Source organism: Thalassophryne amazonica, chromosome 14 (assembly GCF_902500255.1).
Source record: "Thalassophryne amazonica chromosome 14, fThaAma1.1, whole genome shotgun sequence".
Lineage (NCBI taxonomy): Eukaryota > Metazoa > Chordata > Actinopteri > Batrachoidiformes > Batrachoididae > Thalassophryne > Thalassophryne amazonica.
The window spans coordinates 74,466,074-74,492,096 of record NC_047116.1 but is presented as its reverse complement, the minus strand read 5'-3'; the positions used below and the strand labels follow the sequence as shown (position 1 = coordinate 74,492,096).

General features: G+C 40.9%; 1 protein-coding gene across 1 annotated transcript in view; it reads left to right on the top strand.

Annotated features, from left to right (window-relative positions):
• slc15a2 (solute carrier family 15 member 2) overlaps window positions 1–26,023 on the top strand; it is a 148,287-nt gene that overhangs the window by 44,034 nt on the left and 78,230 nt on the right. Inside the window, exons 8-10 of the mRNA XM_034185769.1 lie at window positions 19,699–19,781; window positions 23,064–23,147; window positions 23,263–23,352. Of these exons, the coding sequence (XP_034041660.1) occupies window positions 19,699–19,781; window positions 23,064–23,147; window positions 23,263–23,352 (257 nt within the window). The remainder of the gene's footprint in view (window positions 1–19,698; window positions 19,782–23,063; window positions 23,148–23,262; window positions 23,353–26,023) is intronic.

Sequence of the window (26,023 nt, the reverse complement as noted above, 5' to 3'; positions counted from 1 at the left end):
TTTTATGGGTCACCATTGTGGCCTATAATATAATTTATCCCCCCCTCCCCAAAAAAAAGCTTTCAATGAATTTTCCTGAAATTTGGTACAGACATTCCTTGGGTCATTATCTGGTCATGGTAAGGTTGACCGTTCAATAATTTCTGTAATTTTCCTTGAATCAGTGTCTACCTCCACAAAGACTTCCATTGGCCTTGTATTAATGCCCGACATTTGGTCAAAATGACTCTTTGTCGGTAAGGAGCCAAGCCAGAATGGCCTCCTCCAAATCATCATTATGATCACAACTTCTCCAGAGAGATGAATGTTTATTTGTACAGCTCAGTGGTCACAACTAAAATTTGGGAGTCTAAGCCCCCCACTCGCATTTGGGTTTACACAGGTGTTTCTTGCTTATACACACAGTTTTATACTTCCAAATAAATGGGGTATAATAGAATCCAGTTTCTTAAATTAACTTAGTTGAATGTAAGACTGAATTGACTGAAAGAGATAAAAAAAAACATGTGAGAGCTACCATCTTAGCAGCATGTCTTCTCCCTATCAGTGACAGTGGGAGAGCTCTCCAAAAATCTATATTCTGCTTCAGCTGGGATATTTTTATTTTCTAGTTCTTCTCAAGTGGTAGTTCAGGTATTGTGGTAGCAGTTACCCCAGATAGGTGAACTTATCCTTTGTGATCTTAAAGGGGTACAGAGTTCAGAGTTGAAATATTGCGCAAATAATTTTTATCTCAGTTAATTTGAAATCCTGTGAAAGAGCCAAAATGGTTAAACGACTCCTGCGGGTTAGACATGTAAAGCAAAACAACATCCACATACAGTGACTCAAACAAGTATTTCATACACTGTCGATTTTGCAGGTTTTCCCACGTACAAAGAATGAAGAGGTCTGTAATTTTTATTGTAGGACAGAACTGTGAGAGACAGAATTAAAAAAAAAAAAAACAGAAAATCACATTGTATGATTTTTAAATAATTATTTATTTATTTGCATTTTATTGCATGAAATAAGTGTTTGATCACCTACCAACCAGCAATATGTGTTCAGCCTCCCCCCCACCTGATTTCACTCACTGTGTGTTCTGATAGGCATGAGCTTTAATCATATTAGGTTATTGCGAGGAAAGGCAAAAACTATTGCGTGGGAACGCAATAATATTGTGAGGGAATGCAATAATCTGGGCCAAAAACAAAATTTAACCACCATGTCAACAGGCGGGCTCCGTATATTTGTGTAAAAAAAAAAAAGCCACGTGTAATTAAATAACCATCTGATATAACCGGTGTGAAAATAAATAGCACACTGCCATCTACTGGTGCCCAGACACTCAGTACTTAGGGCGGATACTGCCATGAACACTACTGGCCAGTAGATGGCAGTAGAGACCGTGAAAACTTCCCAAAACAAAATTCCAGATAATCTGTGTCTGCTACCTTTAAGATGCGTGGAATTTAATAAACGCAAACTGAATTTCAGACATCTTATAAATATTACTCTGGAACAAAGACGACAGACAGTGTTTGACATAAGCCAGACGTTAAAGAGCAAACAGAAATCGATTGCAGTGATTCCAATTGAAAATAATGGAGAAGCAACCTGGGCATCTTCTGACATTTTTATATAAAACAAACACCATAATGTCTATAAACCCAGAAAATATATTCATGAGAGTTTTAGGCACAATATACAAAGAGTTTAATCCTGTTGTCTGTGTGGAGCCTGATCAGAGCATCTGAAATGCATTTCTACTGTCGTGAGTGTAATGAGGGTACCCATAATGCACCTCGACACAGCATGTCAACACTAAAACCTTCAAAATTAGTGCATTACTTTAAAACTAAAACATATATCTGATATTTACACTTTAAAGAACTTCAGACGTGATGTTAATTTAAATAACTTTTCCAAAATTAGTTTTGTTAAAATTTTAACCATAAGTTAAAACTGTATCCCTCTGGATGACTTGGGTGATATTGCCAGCGTGTCAGTATGGGGTCAAAAGAAATGAGCTTTTTTTCTTTTCTGTGACCAGCTCTCCTTTGCCTGCAGAGGATAGAGCAGTTTCTTGTGGAACCAGCTCCCCTCTGTTTACAGAGGATAGAATTGTGCATCTACTACAAAACATTTAACAGGTAGGTGCTCAGCAAAAATATGTTAGCGGTCTAAAAATTATCGGACCAAAACTAATCGGAAGACAGTTGGTCCAATGATGGTGTTCAAAGTTATCTGAAAAGCTATTCCGATAATGAAAATATTATCTCCGATAATTAGCGGTTAGCGGAACTGTGCCCACCACTGTCATGGGGTAAGGATGATTCTGAGAAAGCCCAGAACTACATGGGAGGACCTGGTCAATGACCTGAATAGAGATGGTACTACAGTCGCAAAGATTACATTAGTAACACACGCCACCATGGTTTAAAATCCTGCAGGGCACTCAAGGTCCCCCTGCTAAAGCCAACACATGTCTAGGCTTGTTTGAAGTTGGCAAATGACCATCTGGATGATCCAGAGGAGGCATGGGAGAAGGATATGTGGTCAGATGAGACCAAAATAGAACTTTTTGGTATCAGCTCCACTCGCCGTGTTTGGAGGATGAGAACAACCCCAAGAACACCGTCCCAACCATGAAGCATGGGGGTGGAAACAACATTTTTGGGGGGGGCTTTTCTGGAAAGGGGACAGGACAACTGCACCATTTTGAAGGGAGGATGGATGGGGTCATGTATCATGAGAATTTGGCAAACAACCTCCTTCCCTCAGTAAGAGCATTGAAGATGGGTCATGGCTGGGTCTTCCAGCATGGCAATGACCCCAAACACACAGCCAGGGGAACTAAGGAGGGCTCCATAAGAAGCATTTCAAGGTCCTGGAGTGGCCTGGCCAGTCTCCAGACCTGAACTCAATAGAAAATCTTTGGAGGGAGCTGAAACTCCAAACCTGAAAGACCCTGAATCTGGCATCAGTACAAATATAAAGATGTATGAAAGTGCATAGTCAAGAATTCACGCACGTTCCATTTGTAGATCCCACTGAACATGAAACTGAGCATGGAACCAAGCTCCTCCCAGGCCATGCCCCTTTTAAATATGCAATTTCATGTAAATAGGCCCTTTGAGCAGGGATTCCCCCGTAACATCACATCAGACAACATGAACACAGACAGGAAATGATACTATAGATGACTGGAAATTCCGATCAGCCAGCTCATGCTGGAATGCTCCTGATGCCAGGAAGTTCAGCTGGTCAGCACCTGTGTGGGCACAGACAACCCCTGGCTTGTCGCTGTATTGCGCTCTGGGCCGACCGCAGTTCTGTGCGCAACTCCTGTCACAGTGGCCTTGGTAATCGAAATTGGTTTATGACCCAATTGTCCTCATTTGGAAGTAAATCCTCACATTCCCCGAATACACGCTCACATTGGATTGCACCATTTGCAAGGTCCTCTGACAACGCCACTGTTAGTGCCATTTTACGCATCACTTTGCGTTTTGCGTGTGCTTTTATATCTATCTACGAGGTCTGTCAATAAAGTAACGGTCCTTTTTATTTTTTTCAAAAACTGTATGGATTTCATTCATATGTTTTTACGTCAGACATGCTTGAACTCTCGTGCGCATGCGTGAGTTTTTCCACGCCTGTCGGTGATGTCATTCGCCTGTGATCACGCCTTGGGAAGGAGTGGTCCCGCCCCCTTGTCGGATTTTCTTTGTCTGGAAATGGCGGAATGAAAAGGACTTTTTTCCATATATATTCCATATATATTTTTCCATATATATATATATATATATATATATATATATATATATATATATGTAACTATATTGTAATGGTTTTAGGAGCCGCGCTGCATTGAACAGCAGCTGCTGCAGCAGGACACCTCAGCTCAGCAGCTTGAACAGCGCAGATCCGTGTCACTTTCAACACTAATATTTGGGAATGTGTGTGTGTCAGAGTAAGTTTAAGACTTTCCTGACATAATTTAATGTAATTTAATTTTACTGGCTCAATATCCAGGTCAAAATGGCATTTTTTTAACATGTATTTTGCGAGCATTTTTCTGAGTGTGTCCAGTCGTGGATCTCCATTGAAAATGCATTAACATCCAGGTACTTAATCAATATTTTGCCCGGTTAGGAGACGTCATGTCACTGTCCATGAAGGGACGTTTTCGTTTCAAAGAAAAAAAAAAAAATTCTATACAGATAATATCATAAAATGCATTAAAATTGTAATCCTGCGAACTAATCCCCATTTCTACTAAATGAATACGTGTTTTTTTCTGTAACTGTAGCGGAATACAGTTACCTTTTTTTGGTATCCTAATTCCGTAACGCCGTTACATGTATTCCGTTATTCCCCAAGCCTGTTGTTTTCATACTATTAACGGTTCCCAGCGTCACCTTTACATGTCCACAGTGGAACAATAGCTGTAGAAACGTACGTACGCCAGCCTTGATTTTTGTGTGACGCACTGCACATTTCCACGGTCATTTAACTTTTGATACATTTGCACGTGGACGTGCGCCGCGTTTTTGATCATAAGCACAATTTGTACATGAAGCGCCTGGAGAAGATCTGTATGGAGGAGTGGACCAAAAGTCCTGCTGCAGTGTGCAAACTTGGTCAAGATCTACAGGAAACGTCTGAACTCTGTAACTGCAAACAAAGGTTTCTGTATCAAATATTATGGTCTGTTTTTCTATTGTATCAAATACTTATTTCATGCAATAAAAATGCTAATTAATTATTTAAAAATCATACAATGTGATTTTCTGATTTTTTTTATTCATTTATTTTTATTTTAAATTCTGTCTCCTACAGTTGAAGTGTACCTACGATAAAAATTACAGACCTCTCCATTCTTTGTAGGTGAAATGGAAAACTATTACTATTACTAACTAAAGACCTCTTATCCCCTTGCCACTTAAACCTTTTTTTAATGCCGATGGAAGTTAATGCTCAAACCTTTCAGCGAGTTGATAGTAGGGCTGCACAATATGGCCAAAATTATCGTATCTCGATATTGAAGCCAAATATATTTCCATTGTTATGATATGATGATGATTTCATACAAAGTGCAGCAGTCACGTTGTGAATGAGGCAAATTGTCTGCACACACACACCCATATTCATCCAACCGTCAGTTGCTGAACAGTTCAGATCGCTCCAGTTTGCTCCTCAAAATCTAGATTAATCCACAGCAGAAGAACTTTGTGACTGCATGCTTAGTTGGGCTCTGTGCCATGTAGTGGTGCAGAGAGGAGGAGGAGGCTGAGAGCCAGATATGTGGCTCCATGCGGCTCTCAGCTCGCTCGTTTTCCCACAGCAGCAGGTGGAACACCTGCAGCAGTGCGCTGAGGAGCACTGGAACGAGACTTTTAGCCGACTTGGCATCACTGTCCTTCTTCTGCATACTGCAGCAATGAAACTGAATGCAGTGCAGCAGGGTTTAATTGTGTGCACATCATAGAAAAACGCTGTCACACCACGCAGGATCACCACTAATCAAGATGGATCAACACACTCAGTTGCGACCTCCATGACATGAGGCGAAATGAGGGTGGTGTGTGACATTCGTGGAAGATTTTTTTTGACAGCCAAAAACATGCTCCATGAAAATCACAAATATCACGCACCAACACGCACTATTAAGAAACCTATTCAGATATGTTAAGTCACGTTAAGAATGTCAGGAATGTGCCAAGAATGACGCAAATATGACATTCGTAATGTGTCTTGCCTATGTGTAAACGCAACAACAGGTTAGGATATAGTCACACATTTGAATTTGTTTATGCCATTTCAAATACAAGAAATACAAAAAACAAAAACAAAAAAGTTAACTCCTCAAACTGAAGGCAAATCTCTAAAACTTGACATAAATTAATTAAAAATATACTGTAAATGCCAAAATGATAGGTTACTGTTGTGAAGGTGTCGTAGCACGGACCCACAACAGGGGGCGCAAATGAACGGACAATGAATAAACCAAAAGGTAACAATTTAATGTTGTGACACTACACAACGAAAAGATACAGAAAATATGCACAGTCAATTAGCACCAGGTGACGTGTGGCAGGCTCGAAGATAGGAGACCCCCCCCGACGAGAGAGAAGCCGTACTCCACACGGCTTCCACCACCAACGGCCTGAAGAACACCGGAGCCGCCAAGTCCCGAATCCCCAGGTGGCCTCTGTCCCCGGCTGTCGACCCTGGTACTGCTGGCAGAGAGCAAAAACAGGATGTGTGAGTGTGAGTCCGCACACTCAGTAATACACAGTCCAACACTGATGGGAGGGAGCACCTCCACCTCCAAATCACACACACTCGTGCAGCTCCTGGTCAACCACTTATCTGAGATGGGGTGTGAGGCGAAGCCTTCGCTGTCACACCAAACGCCAATCCTCCACATAAGGCAACACTCCAGGAAAACGGCTGCAATAGAAGTTCAAGTTATTACACACACAGTGTTAGTCAGCAGAGAAATTACCTCAGGAATGGTAGTCGATTTCTCGGCGAGGAGGTGGAGTTGCAGTCCGGCTTTTATGGTGGTGATGATGATGAACGAGTGACAGCTGGTGCAGGGGATGAATGACAGCTGTCACTTCTTCTAGGTCTGGCGCCCTTTCGTGCTTGGAGCCCGCACTCCAAGCAGGGCGCCCTCTGGTGGTGGTGGGCCAGCAGTACCTCCTCTTCAGCGGCCCACACAACAGGTTACATAAGTAATGCTATATTTTGGTATAATACCTGTAAATAATAGTTTTCTTCAGACAAGAAATACAAAATTTTCTTTCACCAAAACATCAAATCTAGGCTTGCATCTCAGATGTACTTTTTGGCAAATTGGAGCTGAACTTTAAGGTCTTCTTTTTATGAAAATCCTCCTCTACACCACTTCATCAGGAAGCTGTATTTTATTTTTTAATTATTTTATATCAAGTTGTGAAGATTTGCTTTCATCTTGAGTTAAGGAAGATAGTTTTTTTAATTTGTATTTGAAATGGCATAAACAAATTAAGATGTGTGAAATACCAAGTGTTCCAATACTTTTGAGGGCAATTTAGAAACACTGAGGTGTATTTTAAAGTGAAATGCATCATTCTGTTGTCACTCAGAGAACAAAATTAAGAGATTATTGAAAAAAAAAGTTCTTCAGAGAGCAAAATTAAGAGGTGATTAAAAAAATGTATCATAAATTTTAAATATAATTAAATTTATCATATATACGAGGTCTGTTAGAAAAGTATCTAACCTTTTTATTTTTTCAAAAACCTGACGGATTTGAATCACATGTGCTTGCATGAGCCAACCTTGAACCTTCGTGCGCATGCGTGAACTTTTTCACGCCTGTCGATTGCATCATTTTCTGGTAAGCAGCCTTTGTGTGAGGTATGTGTCATGCACTCGGCGTTTTTTCATTCCAAGGAAAAAGACGGAACGACTGGAGCAGCACCGCATCAAATTTTGCCAGAAATTGGGCGACAGCCAGGTGGAAACCATTTGGATGATTCAGATGGCTTTTGGTGACGATGCTATGAGCATCACACAGATTAAGGAGCGGTACAACTGGTTTAAAGACGTCCGCACAATGGTGGAGAGCGAGCCACGCTCCAGTCGGCCATCAACATGCTGAAATGACCAGATCATTTCCAAAGTGAACACTGTGGTGATGCGGGACCGTCGTGTGACTATCCGAAAATTGCAGAAGAGGTGGACATCAGCACTTTTTTGGTACCTCAGCAGGTGATTTTCATTAAAGATCAGGTGTCTCAGCAGGTGATTTCATTGACTATCAGGTGTTTATGTTCAGAGGAGAAGCTCATCAGCACCCACCTGCTGAGGTGACTGGTTGCAAGGAAAACCTGCACTGTCTCGGCCCTCGTTGCCCACCCCTGACCCAGTGCAAGGTTGAAAATATGATGAAAGAAAAAGAACTAATGTGGAGAGGTTTCTCTGTGACCAAAAAAAAAGACACCACAATGAGGTGGCCACTTTAATTATATACACCTGCACCCACCTGTGTGGATTACTCCCCCCCCCCCCCAAAAAAAAACCAACAAAAAAAAACTGAACAGTTGCCTCTGTGCTTCTTTACAGTAATTTTGACACCGTGATCCAGTTCTTAACTTCATTCCATTCATCGATTATTCTCTGCAAAATTGCTCTTGTGCACACTCGTGTTCTGCGTAAATGTTCGTCATCATTTTGACACCGGTGATCCAAATTTTAATTTTCTTTGTCAGTTTCTTTCTGCATAATTTCTCGTTTGCACGCTGGCGTTCTGCGTAAATGCTCACCTTGAGTGTGAGTCATTGTGCCAGTGAGCACACAGCAGAGCTCATCTGATCCATAATAGCAAGATTTTAAATCTATCATAAACATACTTTTACAAGTGCTTATAAAGAAGGAATGAACATGCAACTGTTTTACCAAGCTATTACAATATAAACATTACAAATAATTGTACCTTTTAGGCTGTTCTAAATACGTTCTCCACCTCATGCAGCACATGAGAGAGAGAGAGGAAAAAAGGGGATGAAACGTCCTCTGTGATTCAAGAAGTGATTAGAGGTGTTTTCCAAACTCTACAAAATCATGATTTTAAATGCAGCGTCCAGCGCACAAAGCAGGTGGGATTGTCACAACGAAGTGTGTGAGAGGGCGGAGCCAAAATAGCCTGTCCAAAATAGCCTGTGCTCGGATAATGGGCTTTTAACAGCCTCGTCCTCACCACAAACATGCCTCTAACATCGTTGTTTGCCCTTGTAGTACCTCATACACAAACCGCTCCACGTTGTTGCTGCTAAATTTTGAACTTCTTGAAATTAGCGGCATACTCAGACATGAGCTTCGTTAGCCAAATATTCTGCCTCTAAGAGCCACTATTTTCCCACGTTTGTTGAATAACTGCTGGCATGTGGCTCATTATTCATCGTTCATTATTCGGTGGCACCGGGGCTTAACAGGAACACAGTCATTTGTCCCTGCTGCAGTAACAAATCAGCCGTTTGAATCCCTGACTGTGCACTCATGCTCAAATGTTACTTTTTTAAAATAATTATGGCTACACTTCTGGCTTTGGCACTTGAATGTGTGATCCCCATCCCATGTGTAATTTGTTACGAGTTGTCTACTTTTTTGCATCTTCTGAAGAAACATAGGATAAGCTTTCAAGGTTTTCAGATGTGCCACTGTCTTTCCTCTTTTAACCGGATGATTTAATCCTCTACCATTGCAGCTCACTGCCCTTGTGATGCCACCGTTATACCCACATCACACGAGAGCACGAATTGCATGAATGCCGTATGAACTGATATTCGAACATTTGTGCAATTCGTGCTGCATTCAAACTTCACTCGAATGCTTCATCTATAATCCCCTGGTGGCCCCCTGCGATTCCCAGAATGCACACGGCGCCAGCAGAGTTCCAGCATCTCACAGTGCATGTAAACAATGACTAACGAGGAAGTGGATGGCTTTGGCGAGTTCATGGGCAATTATGATGATGACTTGTTCTTCCAAGTTGAGAAGGTTATGTAGAGGAGGTATAACACCTGTGATGGACTTCTGCCATGCCCCGATGTTGTCTTGTTGTACATACTTAATGAGGTTTGTTTACATTGTGCCCTAAACTGGAACGCTGCTGAAACTGACTGTCATGGATTGCGAGATGGCACAAGATTCACAACTGCAAAACATTGAATTCCTACTACAGTCAGCACATTCATGTGTCACTCCTGCTGGAAAACACACGAACGTTGGTGGATTCAGTCGTACCACCTTCATACTGCTGTAGGAATGGACATTCGAACATCATTCGTGCAATTTAACCTGCAGTTAAGCTGCATTCGACCTGCAGCATGAATTGCACGAATGCTGTATGAATTGGCAGTCGAGCAACATTCGTGCAAGTCGTTCTGCAGTCGAGCTGCATTCAATTTCCTTGGGCAGCATTTGTGTGGCACTTAGGGAAATATGCCAAATTGGCAGGCCAGTACGAATGTAGAGAACAGGCACACTACTGTAATGCTGCATTCACACTGGAGAATATTTGTACGGTGGTCATACTGCAGTGTGATGCTAGCGTGAATGGCATACGAACTGACATCGGAAATGGCAACCCACTAGCATTCGGAGCAGAGTCTGATCACATAGGCACGTCCCAATTGTGCCTCGATGAGTTGAAACCACCACCCCACATTCTGTTTGGTGCACAAAGGAAATATTGTAATGTGCAAAGTCTGTGGCACGCAATCATCTTGTGCATTAGACATGAACATTGCGCAATCACACCAAATACACTGTGTGTCACACCGAGTCAGTGTGTCTCCACGGCCATGTGGACGGGGTCTAACAGCCATGATAACATGATAATTTAGATGAATCCTCTGACACATGAGGTGGACTGTCAATGAATATGTGATCTAGGCATTTGGACGGTATGATAACCGTGGGCAAAAATACTGCAGTTTCACAGTTTCACAGTATTATGTATAGCTTTAAAATGTGTTTTAACAATATTATGGCTATTTGCATATGAAACGCGCGTGAATCAGGAGCACTAATTGATGCGATGTCTGCCACTACGAGCACTATACCACTGATAACTTTAGAGAAAATACCAAAATAATAGTCAGTCTTTTAGACATGTAACATCTGCCCCGTGGGAAACATGACTTACTTACTTAGGGAGAAATGTGGCTGGAATAACGTCCGGAACTTCGGATGCTCAATACCTGGCCCAGCTTCACCAACAAAGTGCTTGGAATAGATGTATTTGTCCTTCTTGACAAGAATTCTCATAACCCGCTCATACCGTAGGGACGGTATAACGGAAAAGTTTAGTGGTTTTGGTACCGTGGCTTTTTTATACCGCGGCATACCGTGAAACTGGTTATCGGCCCATGTCTGGTGTGATCACATGCTCATCCTGGACATTATACTGTGATCACAGGCACTGTGCGTCACTGCATCTCCGTGATGCATTGACGCACACTGCGGCCTTTTGGACGGGGTCTAACAGCCATGATGACATGATAATTCAGATGAATCATCTGACACATGAGGTGGACTGACAATGGATCTGTGATCACATGCTCATTCTGGATGCGATCACAGGCGCTGCATCAGCGAGTCAGTGAATCTCAAAGCTGGCTGACCGGACTGTCACTGTGATGCTGGGCATCACATGTTGTGTTTGACTGTGACAGAACAAGTTTAAAAGACAAGAAAAGAAAGGATGATAGGTGGAATCTGTGCCCCCACTGAGCAAGAGGAGACTTTGGAGAGTGAAAAGAGGGCCATTTGCACTCTGGACTCCAAGCGCGCACACACTCACACACACACATATGCACACGGATTGGCTCCCACTGGAATGGACGATCGGTGTTAACACAAACTTATGGGGAAAACGTCAGTACCAATAGAACTGGCCAGCATGGCTGTCTGGTTTTATTTATTTTTCTGAAATTATCCTGGAGATGCACTGCGTAAAAGCAGCGCCACACTTTGGATTCAAGAGCACAAAGAGCACTGCGTTTGGTTGCTTTGCAGTAGTTGGTTGGTGGTGTTGATGCTTGCAAAGTTGTTTTTTTATTTTTCCTTAAATCTGGCACAACTGTGTAGCTATAAATGATGTTCTCCACCCTTCCCTATTGGCCAGTCAGCAGCAGTTTTACCAGCTCAGACTGATGGAGCTCCATCTGTCCTTCTGGGCTGAAGGAGTTGACTTTGAATTCTTAGTTTGTCATGTCCTGCAGCAAGGAGCGCACCTCCTTGGTGTTGCCTTTCTTCACGCTTCTTGGAAAACAGTCTACAGTGCTGAACATGTCAACATACAGCCGCTCCTCTTTCCATGACAAAAACTCCCGTAACAGTGGAATGTGCCGTTCATTTCCAAACTGGACGCTGTGTTTTATCCAGGACGTCGTCTGACTAGCACAGGAATTGTGAAAAGACATGGACATCAGCACTTTTTCGGCACATTGAGACAGACGTGCGGAGGAATTCGTGATGAAGCCTCATAGGACATGTTCTGGCATGTCCAGGCACATCCACAAATGTCATTTCCTGACAATGAAAATCCGACGAGGGGGCTGGACCACTCCTCACTCAAAGCCTGCTCACAGGCGAATGACGCAACCGACAGGCATGGAAAAACTCACGCATGCGCACGAAGGTTCAAGCTTGTCTGATGCAATCACACGTGATTCAAATCCATATGGTTTTTGAAAAAAATAATAAGGTCGGATACTTTTCTAATAGACCTCGTATGAATAACATGAACTAAACATAAACACTCTGCGCTGCTCTCTGGCAACCCCCTTCCTCTCTTCTCCAACAACCCTCTGAGAACCAACACCCTCTAGTCCAAAATGTCCAAAATGTAACATATTAGGACAGTCTCTGAGCGTATTGGTTTCTTCCTGTCTTTGTGAATATGAAAAGTTCAAAATCCATTCTAAGTCCATTTTTATTAAGTTCTTGTAGTTAACTTTTGTCCATGTATTAATCTGTCATTTTAATTAGTAACCATTAAGGAGGAAAAATAACTTAAAGGGGCATGTCTGTACAGTTCAATTTCATTTCAATTTATTTTTACAGCCTCAAATCACAATATACTGTAAGTTGTCCCAAGGCCCCACACAAGGGTAAGGTGACACCTTACTACTACTTTCCTCAAGCTTCCCAGTGAACATTTTTAGTCATTCAAAATTTCTTAATGCCAGTCCATGTGAAAAACAGTCTGTCTAATCAAAGTATGCAGTAAACAGTGAAAAACAAACTTCACTTTTACACCTGTTTTAAAAAAATTAAACTTCAAATGTTCTGGCTGTAGAAAGACAACACATATAGATCTTTTCTCTGTGCACTTCTTTAGTGTGAGTTGGTAGCTCAGTGGTAGAGCTGCTGTTCTGTTGTACCTGGATTGCTGGTTTGAGGCCCAGATTTGTTTTGATTTTTGACATCGTGCGAGAATTTGACTTTTCTTCTAAAACACAGCTCCTCCTACCTTAAAATAATTATTAATTATTCATTCTATTTTTACATGGGCCAATGCTTGGAATCAAATTTTGTTCAAACAAATGATCAACAATAAGGGCCCTGTCCCACTGGCGTTTAGGAGGATTTGCGTATGGATTGCGCACAAAATTGGCCCATATTCGCCAAACATCCGCAATATCCGTGTAACATACCTGTATGAGTTGGCCGTCATCCGAACACGCCCGTGATCATCCATACATACTCAATTCATACACAATACATACTCACTCTATGCACTGTATATCTGCCGTCAACCGCTGATATCCGCAACTGACAGGGATTTGCAGCTTGGCAGCGGACGGGGACAGTGTGTAAAACATATATTGCGTGCCCATCATGTCCACATCACAAACTAAAATAAGTTGTAGCGAATGCATACAGACTGGCCACGAATAATGCGTTTTATTACATCTGCTTTGCAGCTGATTTGCAGACAATCTGTGAAGGCATAACAAACACGTCATGTAAACTCAAAGTATTATATGTGGCAGAAAGTGACATACCTGCCAGTCAGTGCCGGTCCGGCTGTGTAGATCCACAAAGACGTAATAGCTGCTGCAATCCAGGACTTTTATTTAACACCAACAAAAGGAAGAGTTGCTTTTAGCCACAACTCACGCTGAAGCCTGTTTTCTGTGACACTCAAAAAAAAAAAAAAAACACCGTCTCACACCCTGAGCGGCTTCCCCCCTCCCGCTCCCCAAACTCATGAACAGTTAACCCTTGCATGACAAAATGAACATTAACTCTGTGATCAACTTGTCCAAGTCCAGCACTTGCTCCAGAGCCTGTTTTGTTGGTGTGAATAGTGATGCTGAAAGGAGCGAGTGCGCTTCTTTTATGACCTCAATGCAGATGTCATGAACGCACAACACGTGCGCAATGCATTCATAATACACCCGTCATACTGCCGTGTTAATCTCAATGTGTCAGATCAGTTTCCTCACTACATGCATTATATAACCGTGATTGTTCATCATATATTCGCTATATATTATTCATATATCCGTAATTCATACTGGGACATTTGTCATTTTTGGCCATTTTTTGTTGTGGATGACAACGAACGCCCGCAATTTGTATACTCAATTAGTGCGCAATTAATCCTCTCCCCAGTGGGACAGGGCCCTAAGCAATAAATGAAATTAATGCTCATGCACATGCACATTACACTATAGGCAGCATAATGTAACACTATAGGATGAATAATAGGAGGACTAATTGGTAATTAGTCATGGGTTTGTGGAGCTGTGTTTTAGAAGAAATAGCATAAATTCTCATGTGATGTTGAAAATAATGATCACAGCTGTCATGGGTGTTTTGTTGTTTTCCCTCATTAGTCTCCTTCCAGACTGGTTACTCAGTTTTTGACTACTACCTGCTTGACATAGATTTACCACACAGTACTACACTGTATTCCTCAATCATTGATGTAAATAAAGTCTAAGACATATTCAGTGACGTATAAATGTTTATTTATCCATCCCCTGACGTGTGTCAAGAAAACAGGCTATAAAAGTGATGATTTAATCTTTATATTTAGAACAAATTGTCCCATCCCAACTTTTCTGGGAAAGTGTTGGAAGCCTTGAATGCAGGAATGAATGTGTAGTAACCATTGAAATAAAATTGGGCACAGAAAACATTAACTATTTTGAGTTCATAGTGTGTGCAATGAAGTAGTAGTCAAAGTAAATGTAAGGATAACTTTTTTTAATTGCACTTTCCATATCGTGCCAACTATTTCTGTTGTACAAAACTTAAAAAATAAAGTATATACATATATATAACATTTTTCAAGTACCCATGAGTTTTGGCTATACAAATACCACAAATATGTTTCTTGTCTGTCTCCTCCTCTTTGCTCTAGGCTGTGGTTAAGTTGAACATTTACTGCCAGACTGTGCAACAGCGTCTTTCCCTCAGCAGTCTGTCTCTAAACACCGTGCTGCCACCATCCTCCCTGGGTTCTGTTGTCCAAGCCCCGCTCTGACTCTCCTCCCCCTGATCTTTGTCTACCACGCTGTCTGCACAGACACTTTAACCACCTCAGAGATTAACTTTCATGTTTGTACAGTTGCACTCCCCATTAATGTTTACGAGCATAATGCCACACTGTATTATACACTTACTTTGGAGTTGGTTCTCCAATTTCTTGTAAAGGGCTCATGGAGCAGCATTGCAGTGTTTTACGAGCCCATTTTCAGTTTCACACTCATATAAAATAACCTTTACCATGCTATTTTAAATCCACTTGGTTTATCAATGTATATGTATGTGATTTTTGGCCCACAGGTCGATGACATCAGGATGAACTAAAATCCCAATTTTCATTCAAATGAACTCTTCCTAACAATGAAAACGGTCCTGAAAGAAGACATTTTGATGGTTGGACCCACTTTCACCTACAATTTATTGATATTATAACTCAGAAGATACTTTCAAACCCATCAATCAATTATTTCAACAGAGGTTAGGTCCATTTCATCATGAAGCTGTATAACTACTACTGCTAGTAACTTGCATAGACATTTCTGAGTAAAATCGAAGGAAAAGAATAAGTAATAATAACTAAAAGGAGTAATTTTTACAGTTTAAATTTAGTTGGTTTAGCTTCTGCTAAGGTTCTGCTACTAACCTATAAAATTGTTCATGGACTGGCACCTCCCTACTTAAATGACCTAATTAAACCCTACGTACCATCCCAGGGCTCTGTGTTTGTGTCCCTAGGGTGAATAAAAAGACTGCGGGTCACAGAGCTTTCTCTTATCGTGCCCCTGTTCTGTGGAATGATCTCCCTGCATCAATAAAACAGTCAGATTCTGTAGAGATTTTCAAGTCCAGAATGAAGACGCACTTATTTTCCTTTTTGTATGGCTAGCATACTGGCACATTATGCTTTTTACCCTTTTAAATTTATTTTATTAGCAAATGGAGCATGCTGTGGCTTCCACTTGATCTAAAGTCTGGGACTTTTAGTGAAGCTTAGGGCTAGTGGCTGGTGATCACCTTAGTATTTCTTCTGCTTTCCTTGTTGCTTAATGCTGACAAATTATACTACATAGGTTGTCTTTCTGGTACCTGATTCTGTTTTTTTCTCTCTGTTTGAGGTGCGGCTCCATCCAAAGATGGGTGTGGTGTCTGTTTGTGCAGCCCTCCCATCTTGTGCACCGGCAAACTTTCCTGAATATTTGTTTTGTAAATTGTTTTGTCAATTGTTTCTGTAGCATGGCCCAAGCAGAGGGTCATCCCTTTAAGTCTGTTCTGCTTGAGGTTTCTTCCTCAAATCATCAGAGGGAGTTTTTCCTTACCACTGTCGCCTGGGTGCTTGCTCTGGGGGTTGGTAAAGTTAGACTTTACTTGTCTTGTGTGAAGTGCCTTGAGACAACTTTGTTGTGATTTGGCGCTATACAAATTAAAATGAATTGAAATTGAATTGAAATTAGCTTAATTAAGCTTGTAGAAGATAAAGCAAATCATGTTGCTTAATTGTACTAACGTAATTGGATTTGCTTAACTAGAGAAGACTTGTGACATTAACTTGGTATTGGCTAAATTAAAATAACTTTAAAAATCTGTGCAAATTGTTACATCAATTTTTCTTGTTGAGCCAGCAGATCTTTTTTAGAGTGCATGCACACACACACACACACACACACACACAGAACCTAACCATGTCCATAGTAAGTGTCATATTTGAGAACCGTTAGGAACTGGGCTCAGCCTGTGTGCTGTCTGTGTTTGGTTGAGGCCGTTGTGGTTGGCTTAACGTCCATTTGATCAAGGCTTTTTCACATATGTCCTGACAGGCAGTTGTCTTTGAATCGCGTCCCCGTCATCATTATGTGATTCATGCTTGACTTACTGAGCACTGTGGCCACAAGCTCAGTGCCCACACAGTAAGGAGCAGAAAAACATCATGTATTTGTGACATGCTCATTAGTTCTCAAATATAACACAATGCTAAAATATCCTTGGCCGTATGAGCATCATCTTCTTTATAATTTGCAGTTGTTTAATTGGTATCCCAGTGCAAAGTACACACACACATATATATATATATATATACATATATATATATACACACACACACACACACACACACACACACACACACACACACACACACACACACACACACACACACACACACACACATTTATTTACATTAAGTATTAACATCCTATTGACTTACAATTTATACATGCTCAATAAAGCCCCTCTATCATAAACAATATTTACGTTTATGTGCTTTTGACAAGAGCAGATGTTTGTTTTGAATTTGCAGAAGTTAGCGTGCACGCTGATATCCGCAAAATGTCTTGTAAATGACTCCAGAGGTGTTATCGGGTTACAAAAACAGCATTTTCAGTTTTAGAAGTGTTTATTTCTTGCTAGCTTTGAATATATGAGAAAGGTTATATAAATGCATAAATGAAGTGGTTTTACAAAGACTTGCCACTGACATCACGGTGCCGCTCTCCTCTGATTGGTTGTCAGGTCCACCACTCAAAAAAAAAAAAGAAGAACAGATTGAAACAGAATGTGACATTTTAACTTCTTAAAATACCTCATAAAATAGATCATGTTTAGTCATCTTTGAACTTGTCCAAGGTCTGTGTCCAAAGAATGTTCCCTGTGCATTTGAAGACTCTGGTAGTAATAGGACTGGACTTATGCTGAACAAAGACATTTTAAAAGAATTTGTGTGTTTTTAAAGAACTGTCTATGCATTTACACATTTTACAGCCTTTGTAAACATTTTAAACGTTTTTAAAGAACTTTCTATTCTTTCACACATTTTACACCTTCTTCAAACATTTTAAACATGTTTTTAAAGAACTTCCTATTCTTCTATTTTTGTCTTTTGTCATATTTTAAACATTGTTTTTTAAACATTTAAACATTTCTATGTGTTTTTAAATGTTTTTGGCATAACTAAGACATTTTAACATAAATAATAAGGGATGGGTATTGATATGATTTTATATCAATATCGATGCCATTATCAATTCCGCTTATCGATTCGATTCACTCATCAATACCTACTGTGAATTTTCTGTGTACTAAAAGTAGGCTTTACAGGTTTTGTATGTCAATAACATTTTATTGAGTTTAAAAGTAAATAAATATGAAATTGGTCACTGGATCCTTGATCTCTGGACATAAATAAAAATAAACAAAATCTGTAGTTTTTCTGAAAAGCATTTCCTTTTAGACATTAATGGCATGAATGTCAGTCCATATCTCTGAGCTGAGCTCTTGCAGCTGGTCGCGCTGCAAATCAACATCAATGTAATTCATAAAGAACACAGGACGTCTCATTTTGGGAGGAAAAACATTTTAGTCTGTTGTAGTTTGTCATCTGTGTTACAACATTTGGAAAGAGACGTCATTTGATTTAAATGGTGATTTGCTTTGAAGTTATTATTTCAGACCAGACTCTAACTTGGCAGAGAGCGACACAGTGTTTGGAGCTGTGCGAACGGAAAGGAGGACGATTCTCGTTTCTTGCTTGCAACAAGACAAGAGTCCCAGTTAGTGACTTTAATCAGCACAAAAGTGACTCACGATTGATATTTTAAATGGCTTTGAGAGGGGTTAAGAAGCAGACTTGCCGCTTCTGAAAAGTAGCAAAGCAATGAACCAACGAAGCAGCGGATCGGACACTGCTTCGTTGTTTCAAGCTTTAAAGCGAAGCCGTTGCAGAAGTGGCTGATTACAGACCTGCTGCAGGGTCTGCAATCAACGTAAAGAAATGATCATTTTCCCGATTAAACACCCTCAAAAACAACTGCCACTCTGAAGGACCGATAAGGGAATCGTTAAGCAAAAAGGCTATTGATGTCTGTGGATCGAATTATTTCTTAATGATTCTCGAAAAGAACTGTTTCATGATACCCAACGCTCGCGCTCCCCTGAGGAACTCACAGTTTGAAAAACCACTGCTTTAGACGATTTATGTCATCCTAATTCACACAGAGAGGACCGATTACTATTTTGCGCTTTACCACTTTGCTGAGTAAAAATAGTTCGAAGCCTGATTAGTTTACACCCAATGATTTACACTGCAGTTTGTGAATGGTCCATTCTTTGCCGTTATTGTACACGCATGTGCACATACATGTTTATTGTATGAAGAGAAATAATATTCTGTTATTTTCTAATGTTATATTCTAAACAGAAGCAGAATTCTGGTTCTGATATTCTAATGTTATTAAGAAAGAGAAGCTCTGTGGTGTTGGCAGCTTTGTCTTAAGTTAAATGGGCAGTTGTCACCTTGTTTTGTTTTCTTCTTTATATCAGGTATGATACACCTGCTCTGAAGGATGCATGAAGTCTTATGAATTCCAGTTCATGTGTGGAAAAAGGCGAACACATGGTTGACGTCATTTATGGATGAGGCCCCTCGTCTTGGTGTATCCAGGGGCTCATGAAAGCAGCTGGATTTGCTTAAGTTTGTAGACGTTTCGCCGCCACCCAGCAGATTTCCTGATCTGACTGGGTGGTGGGGGTCCCAAGCAACCCCCATGACGGTTAACGGTTAGATGAAACGTCTTCTAGGAGCTGGAGCGAGTCCAGCTGCCTTTCTGTACACTTACAGTCTGAGCTCTGGCTTCAGTCTGAGTCCTTATTTGTCTTGTGCAGTTGTGTTTGTTGCTGGCAGTGGACTCTACAAGAAGACACCTCCAAAGGGAAACATCTTGGTTAAAGTTTGCAAATGCATCGGGGTGAGTCATCTTTCTGTGTCCACAAGTTAAATCAGAGGGATTTAGCTGCACCAACTACACACAGATGTGTCGTCTCATTGCCACAATGACAATTCCAGTCTGTTCTGTGGTTACCATGAAGCTGCAGTCAGGTTCATAAGTATTTGGACAGTGATCTGTGTGTGTGTGTGTGTGTGTGTGTGCGCATGCGTGCGCATGTATGTAAAACTTTGCCTCTACATCATCAAAAAGAAGTTTGAATGAGGCCATACTAAAATAACGGACAAAATGGAGTGAAATGGGGCGAAATGGGTACTGCTAATCACGAAATGGGGGTAAAATGTAACAAAATGGAGCAGACTGAACCAGACTGACTCCACATAATTGCTTTTATTGAATTGTTTAGCTTTTGTTTTTGAGATGCGCTCGGGGCAGTTCCGCCATCTGGTGTTCAAGAGGTGAAACTTCAGTCAATAGGTCAGTCTGCTCCATTTTGCTATGTTTAACCTCCGTTTCGTTATTATCAGTCCCATTTTGCTTAAAAGTAATTAAATAAAAGTAATTAATTGAATCATATTTAATCATATTTGGAGTCAGTCTGGGTCAGTCTGCTCCATTTCGTTACGTTTTACCCCCGTTTCGTTATTATCAGTCCCCATTTCGCTCCATTTCTCTTAAAAATAATTAAATAAATAAAAGTAATTAATTGAATCATATTTATTCATATTTGGAGTCAGTCTGCTCCATTTTGTTATGTTTTACCCCCATTTCATGATTATTAGGCTCCATTTTGTCCATTTCGTATTTTAGTAAAGCCGGTTTGAATAAAGTAATCAAGATGTGCTGGTACTGTAGCCTTTCAGCTTTAATTCAAGAGGTTTAACAAAGCTATCACAACAACTGTTTAGGAATTACAGTCACGACACACAGTCCCTCCATTTTCAGAGCCCATAAGTAATTGGACAACATAAACATTATGCATCATAATTTCTGTAATAAAATATGCAAGCCCTGAGTCCCAGTGGTGCTGGTGCTTCCCTCCAGATACCATCATGTGAAGTGGATCCTGGTCTGCGACTCCCTGTGGATGGGACACCAGCCTGTCACAGGTTATGTCCCCATTTACAGTTGGGTAGACTGGCACAATGCAGATGAAGTGTCTTGTCTAAAGATGCAGATAGATGGTGTCCGGCACAGAGCTGGAAGTAAACCCCAGCCTATATCTTAGACCAGTACTACCAGTATTACAGTATTACTGACAGCTGTTGATGGCTTTGTTTCAAAGGAATTGTTACATAGAGAGACCCAAATGAGGACCATCAGCTACAACACTGTGGCCATGTGGTGTGTTCCTCTGTCCATGATCCAGCCAGCATGCAGGTCTTTCAGTGTTGAGGACCCCAGCAGCTGGAGAAGACTAAGGGGAGCCTCACATTTCACCTGGTTGGAGCAGACAGATGGTAACTTTCTAGACGTGGGGGATGTCTGCCTGTGTGGTTGTCAACCACCCCTTTTCTGTTTCACTCCACCATGAAGCTGTGTAACTGCTGATGCTGCTTCGAAATTCTTCAGTCACAACCACAGAAGCCTATTACTCAGGCTTGTCTGGGTGTCTTGGTGGCTTCCCTCACCCGTCTCTTTTTGTTGCACAGTCACTCAGATTTGAGAACTACCTTCTCCAGACAGATTTACTGTAATGTTTGTATTTCTGAATAATTGACATTAACCCTCTGGGGCCGACGCCGTCGTATACGGCGGCTAAGGCCAAGCTTTACTAAATTATAAATAACTTTTGAATGATATGAAATAGAAACTTAATTTTTTATTTTTTTTTGCTGAAAAGTTAACTCCGCGGACTTTCAAGCCAGCCATCGGCCGTCTTTGTACTCCTCATAGAAGCTGTGTGATGACGTGCGCAATGTGAGTGTCCAATCGGAATTGGTTCACCGTCACATGGTTTTCCAAAATCCAATCATAGGGCAGATTTCCCTCACGTGAAAAGCCAAAGATCGTTTTCAGGAGTGATATGTTACTAGTTGGCCCGTTTGAATAGCCCCCTGGGTGCTTCAATGAGTAGTACATACTATTAGTACATACTCAGTGCGCCCTGCGCCATTACGCACAGTGGTCAGTGAAGCACACAGAGAGCCTCTGATGACAATCTCACGTGCTCAAACAAAGAGTGTGTAACTGTCAGGATTGCTCCACTAGTTTGCATGTGAATGTTACTGGATAACGCTGTTGCTTTCTCTGCGTAAAACACTGTTTACCATATCAAAATAACAAAACGCATAGACCATTTTGTATATATTGTTCAAAATGTGCATTTGTGTTTATTGTTTGAACCTTTTTATTGTACAGGCTTTCACACAAGATCTCAAATTACCTTTATAAAGTGTAAAAACAGTTGTTTATTATAGTTTGCTGTGTGTTTTGAATAAATGTGTGTGGAAAATTATTTTTCGCTTTATTTTTTCCTTGCCTATTTTTGGTTGTAAACCTTTATTACACTTATAAAACACAACAAAAACATATATATTCTGAAAGCACAGGTTGTCCTGAAAAATAAGAGACATAAAACTTGATTGTGGGATGCAGGGAGAGCTGTTAACAGCAATAATAAAACATTTATGCCAGGAGAGTGAACTGTCCAAAAAATGCCCTCGGACCCCAGAGGGTTAATGACATCTGAACTTTTGTAGGAACAATAATCCTTATTCAGTTTGTCTGATTACTTATGAGCTCTGGCATTGTACATGATTCAAATTCTTGTATTAATATTTTTGTTGAACTCCTTGAAGTAGAGGTAAAAGTGGGCACATTTCTTCTCCATTGTGCTGGTGTATAGAGAGAAATTAAAGTGTTTTGGTGTTGGACAGCATGGTGTCTTAGTGGTTAGCAATGTTGCCTCACAGCAAGAAAGTCATGGGTTCGATTTCCACCTGTGGCCTTTCTGTGTGGAGTTTGCATGTTCTCTCTGTGTTTGCGTGGGCTCCCTTGGGCTGCTCCGGCTTCCTCCCACATCCAAAGACATGCAGGTTTGGTGGATCGGAAACTTTAAACTGTGTGCAGGTGTGACTTCGTTTGTTTGTCTGTTTGTGGCCCGGTGACAGACTGGCGTCCTGTCCGGGGTGTACCCCGCCTCATGCCCTATGACTGCTGGGATAGGCTCCAGCCCTTCGTGACCCTTAATTAGAGTGAGTGAGTGAGTGAGTGAGTGAGCAAATGGTGTTCAAATACTTAAGGACCTGATTGTATGTCTGCTTTGAATGTTTCATCATGTTTTGTTGTTTTTGTCAAAAGTTTGCCCTCAAAAACAAATGGCAAAAGTCCAAATTCGACCCCCCGAGGAAGCACTGGTTGGACTGGGCAGAGGAGAAATACTCGGTAAACACTCTTACTCACCACTCTGAAGTGTTCTTTAAGGATCTGTGTTGAGCCATGTGTGTCAGCTGGTGTGTTTGTTGTGTCATTACATCAGTCTGTGTGTTTGTGTGAACAGAAGCGTCTGATCCAGGAGATTAAGATGGTTCTACATGTTCTGATGCTGTACATTCCAATCCCGGTGTTCTGGGCTCTGTTTGATCAGCAGGTACGTGAAGTCAAAGTGACCTCACCTTTTTATTTCATCATGATGTTATGTGCACTACATCCTGTTACAGCAAATATCAGTATACAAAAAAATCATGATAGTAAGCAAGTGAGCAGGGACGTAGAGTGCACTGTGCACAGAGCGCTCCACAGACAGACCTGAAGAAAATAGGAAAAAACATCAACTCTTTCTGCCTTTGCTGTGATTGTGCTGCATGTTCCGGTCAGGGGAAACCATCATCGGATCAATTATCTTCCAATAAATTTGGTCTGATATTACAAGCTTAGTGAATAAAGCTTTAACAGCTAATAACCATTTTTAAACTTTGATATCAAAGATTTTAGAGCCTACCTGTAAATTTTTTTGTAGTAGATGTACAGTTTTATCCTCTATAGACAGAGGAGAGCTGATTCCAGGAGAAGCCACTCTATTGTCAAAAAAAAAAAAATAAATCTCTTGACACCCTACTAACTAGCTGGCAATATCACCCAAGTCATCCAGAGGCATACAGTTTTAACTTATGGTTAAAATTTAAACCAAACTCATTTCGGACAAGTTATTTAAATTAGCATCATGTCTGAAGTTTTATAAAGTGAAAATATCAGCTATATGTTTTAGTTTTAAAGTATTGCACTAATTTTGAAGGTTTGAGAGTGGACATGGCTCGGCAGTGCATTATGGGTAAAAATTCACAACAGGTGAAATGCATTTGAGATGCGCTGATCAGGCTCCACATGGACAACAGCATTAAACTCTTTGTATATTGTGCCTAAAACTCTCGTGAATATATTCTCTGTGTTTATAGACATTGTTATTGTGTTTGTTTTAAGTAAAAATGCCAGAATAAGCTCTGGTTGCTCCTCCATTATTTTCAATTGGAAACACTGTGAGCTGCAGTCACTTCCTGTTTGCTCTATAATGTCCTGGTTATTGTCCTTTACAACACTGTTTGTCATCTTTGTTCCAGAATAATACATATTAAGATGTCTGAAATTCAGTTTGTGTGTGTATTAAATTCCACGCAGCTTAAACATAGCAGACACAGATTATTTGGAATATTAGTTTTGGCAAGTTTTCACGGTCTCTACTGCCATCTACTGGCCAGTAGTGTCCATGACAGTATTCACCCTAAGCATGTGGGTGCCAGTAGATGGCAGTGTTCTATGCATTTTGACCCCGGTTATATCAGACCGCTGTCTAATCACAACTTGACTTTTGGCTTTTGCAAATGGCTTTTTTTTTTTTGCTTAAAAATATGGCATATTTTACAAAAGCACATTTATATGTAAACACCAACACACACCTGACATTAACATGTTTGTTTTTACATAGAATGAATGAGTCAACCAATCAGTGTTAGCAGAGGCTCATTTTACCCATAATCCCTTTGGCATTTATGTATGTTTGTTACAAAACTTCAGAATTAGTGCATTATTTAAAATGAAAACATATGTGTTATATTTTAACTCTGTGTGTGTGTGTGTGTGTGTGTGGCTCCTTTTGCTGTGGTAGAGTAAAATACATAGTAAACAGGAGCTTCCAGCAGGGGGCACAGCACACAAAGACAGAAGTGGTGATTCATTTTTTGGGGGTTTGTGATCGTAGTGTTAAAACTCAATTTTGAAAGTTATTGGTTAGCTGTAGCTTCCGATAAATTTTTGGGTGATTTATCGGTTTAGCTTTATAAAAGATAAGTTTTCACTTAGCTGATTAGCTGTTATCGAAGCTATGTTTTTGGTTAGCTGTGCCCACCACTGAGTGGTGGTAAGATAGAGACAGACTGAGGTTGCATCTGATGTTTTACAGACACTATACTGGACTGTCGTGGTAAAGAAGGAGCTGAGCTGGAAGACGAGGCTCTCAGTTTACCAGTCAATCCATGCTCCTATCCTCACCTTTGGTCATGAACTTTGGGTAATGACTGAAAGAATAAGATTGCAGATACAAGGGGCTAAAATGGGATTCCTCCATCGGGTATCTGGGCTTACACTCCTGGATAGCGTGAAAGGTTTGACTATCTGGGAGGGACTCAATGTAGAGCTGCTACTGCTTCACATTGAAAGGAGCCAGCTAAGGTGGTTTGGGCACCCGGTGAGGATGCCCCCTGGTTGTCTCCTGAGGGAGGTCTTCCAGGCACGTTCGACTGAGATGAGGCTCCTGGGAAGTGGAGGGATTATATCTCCCAGCTGACTTGGGAACGCCTCGGGATCCCGTGGTAAGAGTTACGGGACTCGGCTGAGGACAGGGAAGTGGGGGAGGGCTGCTTGGCCTGCTGCCACTGTGGCCCAGATAAGGGGCATTAAATGAATGAATCAAATGATATGTAAAGATATGATATCTACAGGCTGGTCCAGAAAAGCACCCTATTTTATATTTCCTCCCAAATTTGTGTTTTCCAATGTTTCCCATGTTTTTCAAGTGGCATCAACAGCAGGCCTGGGAGATTATTTTCACATCAACATGGATCAAACTGGACAGTATACTAATCAGCACCGAATAAAAATAGTTGAGGACTACTTTGCCACAAAATCAGTGCTTCTGTCACAAAGGCAATGTAGGAGAGATTTTGGCAGGAACAAAGTACCTGATTGAAGGATGATTGAACGGTTGCCAAGTTTCAGAAGATTGGAGTGTGTTGCAAATGCCAATAAAGGACACAGTGGTCGACCTC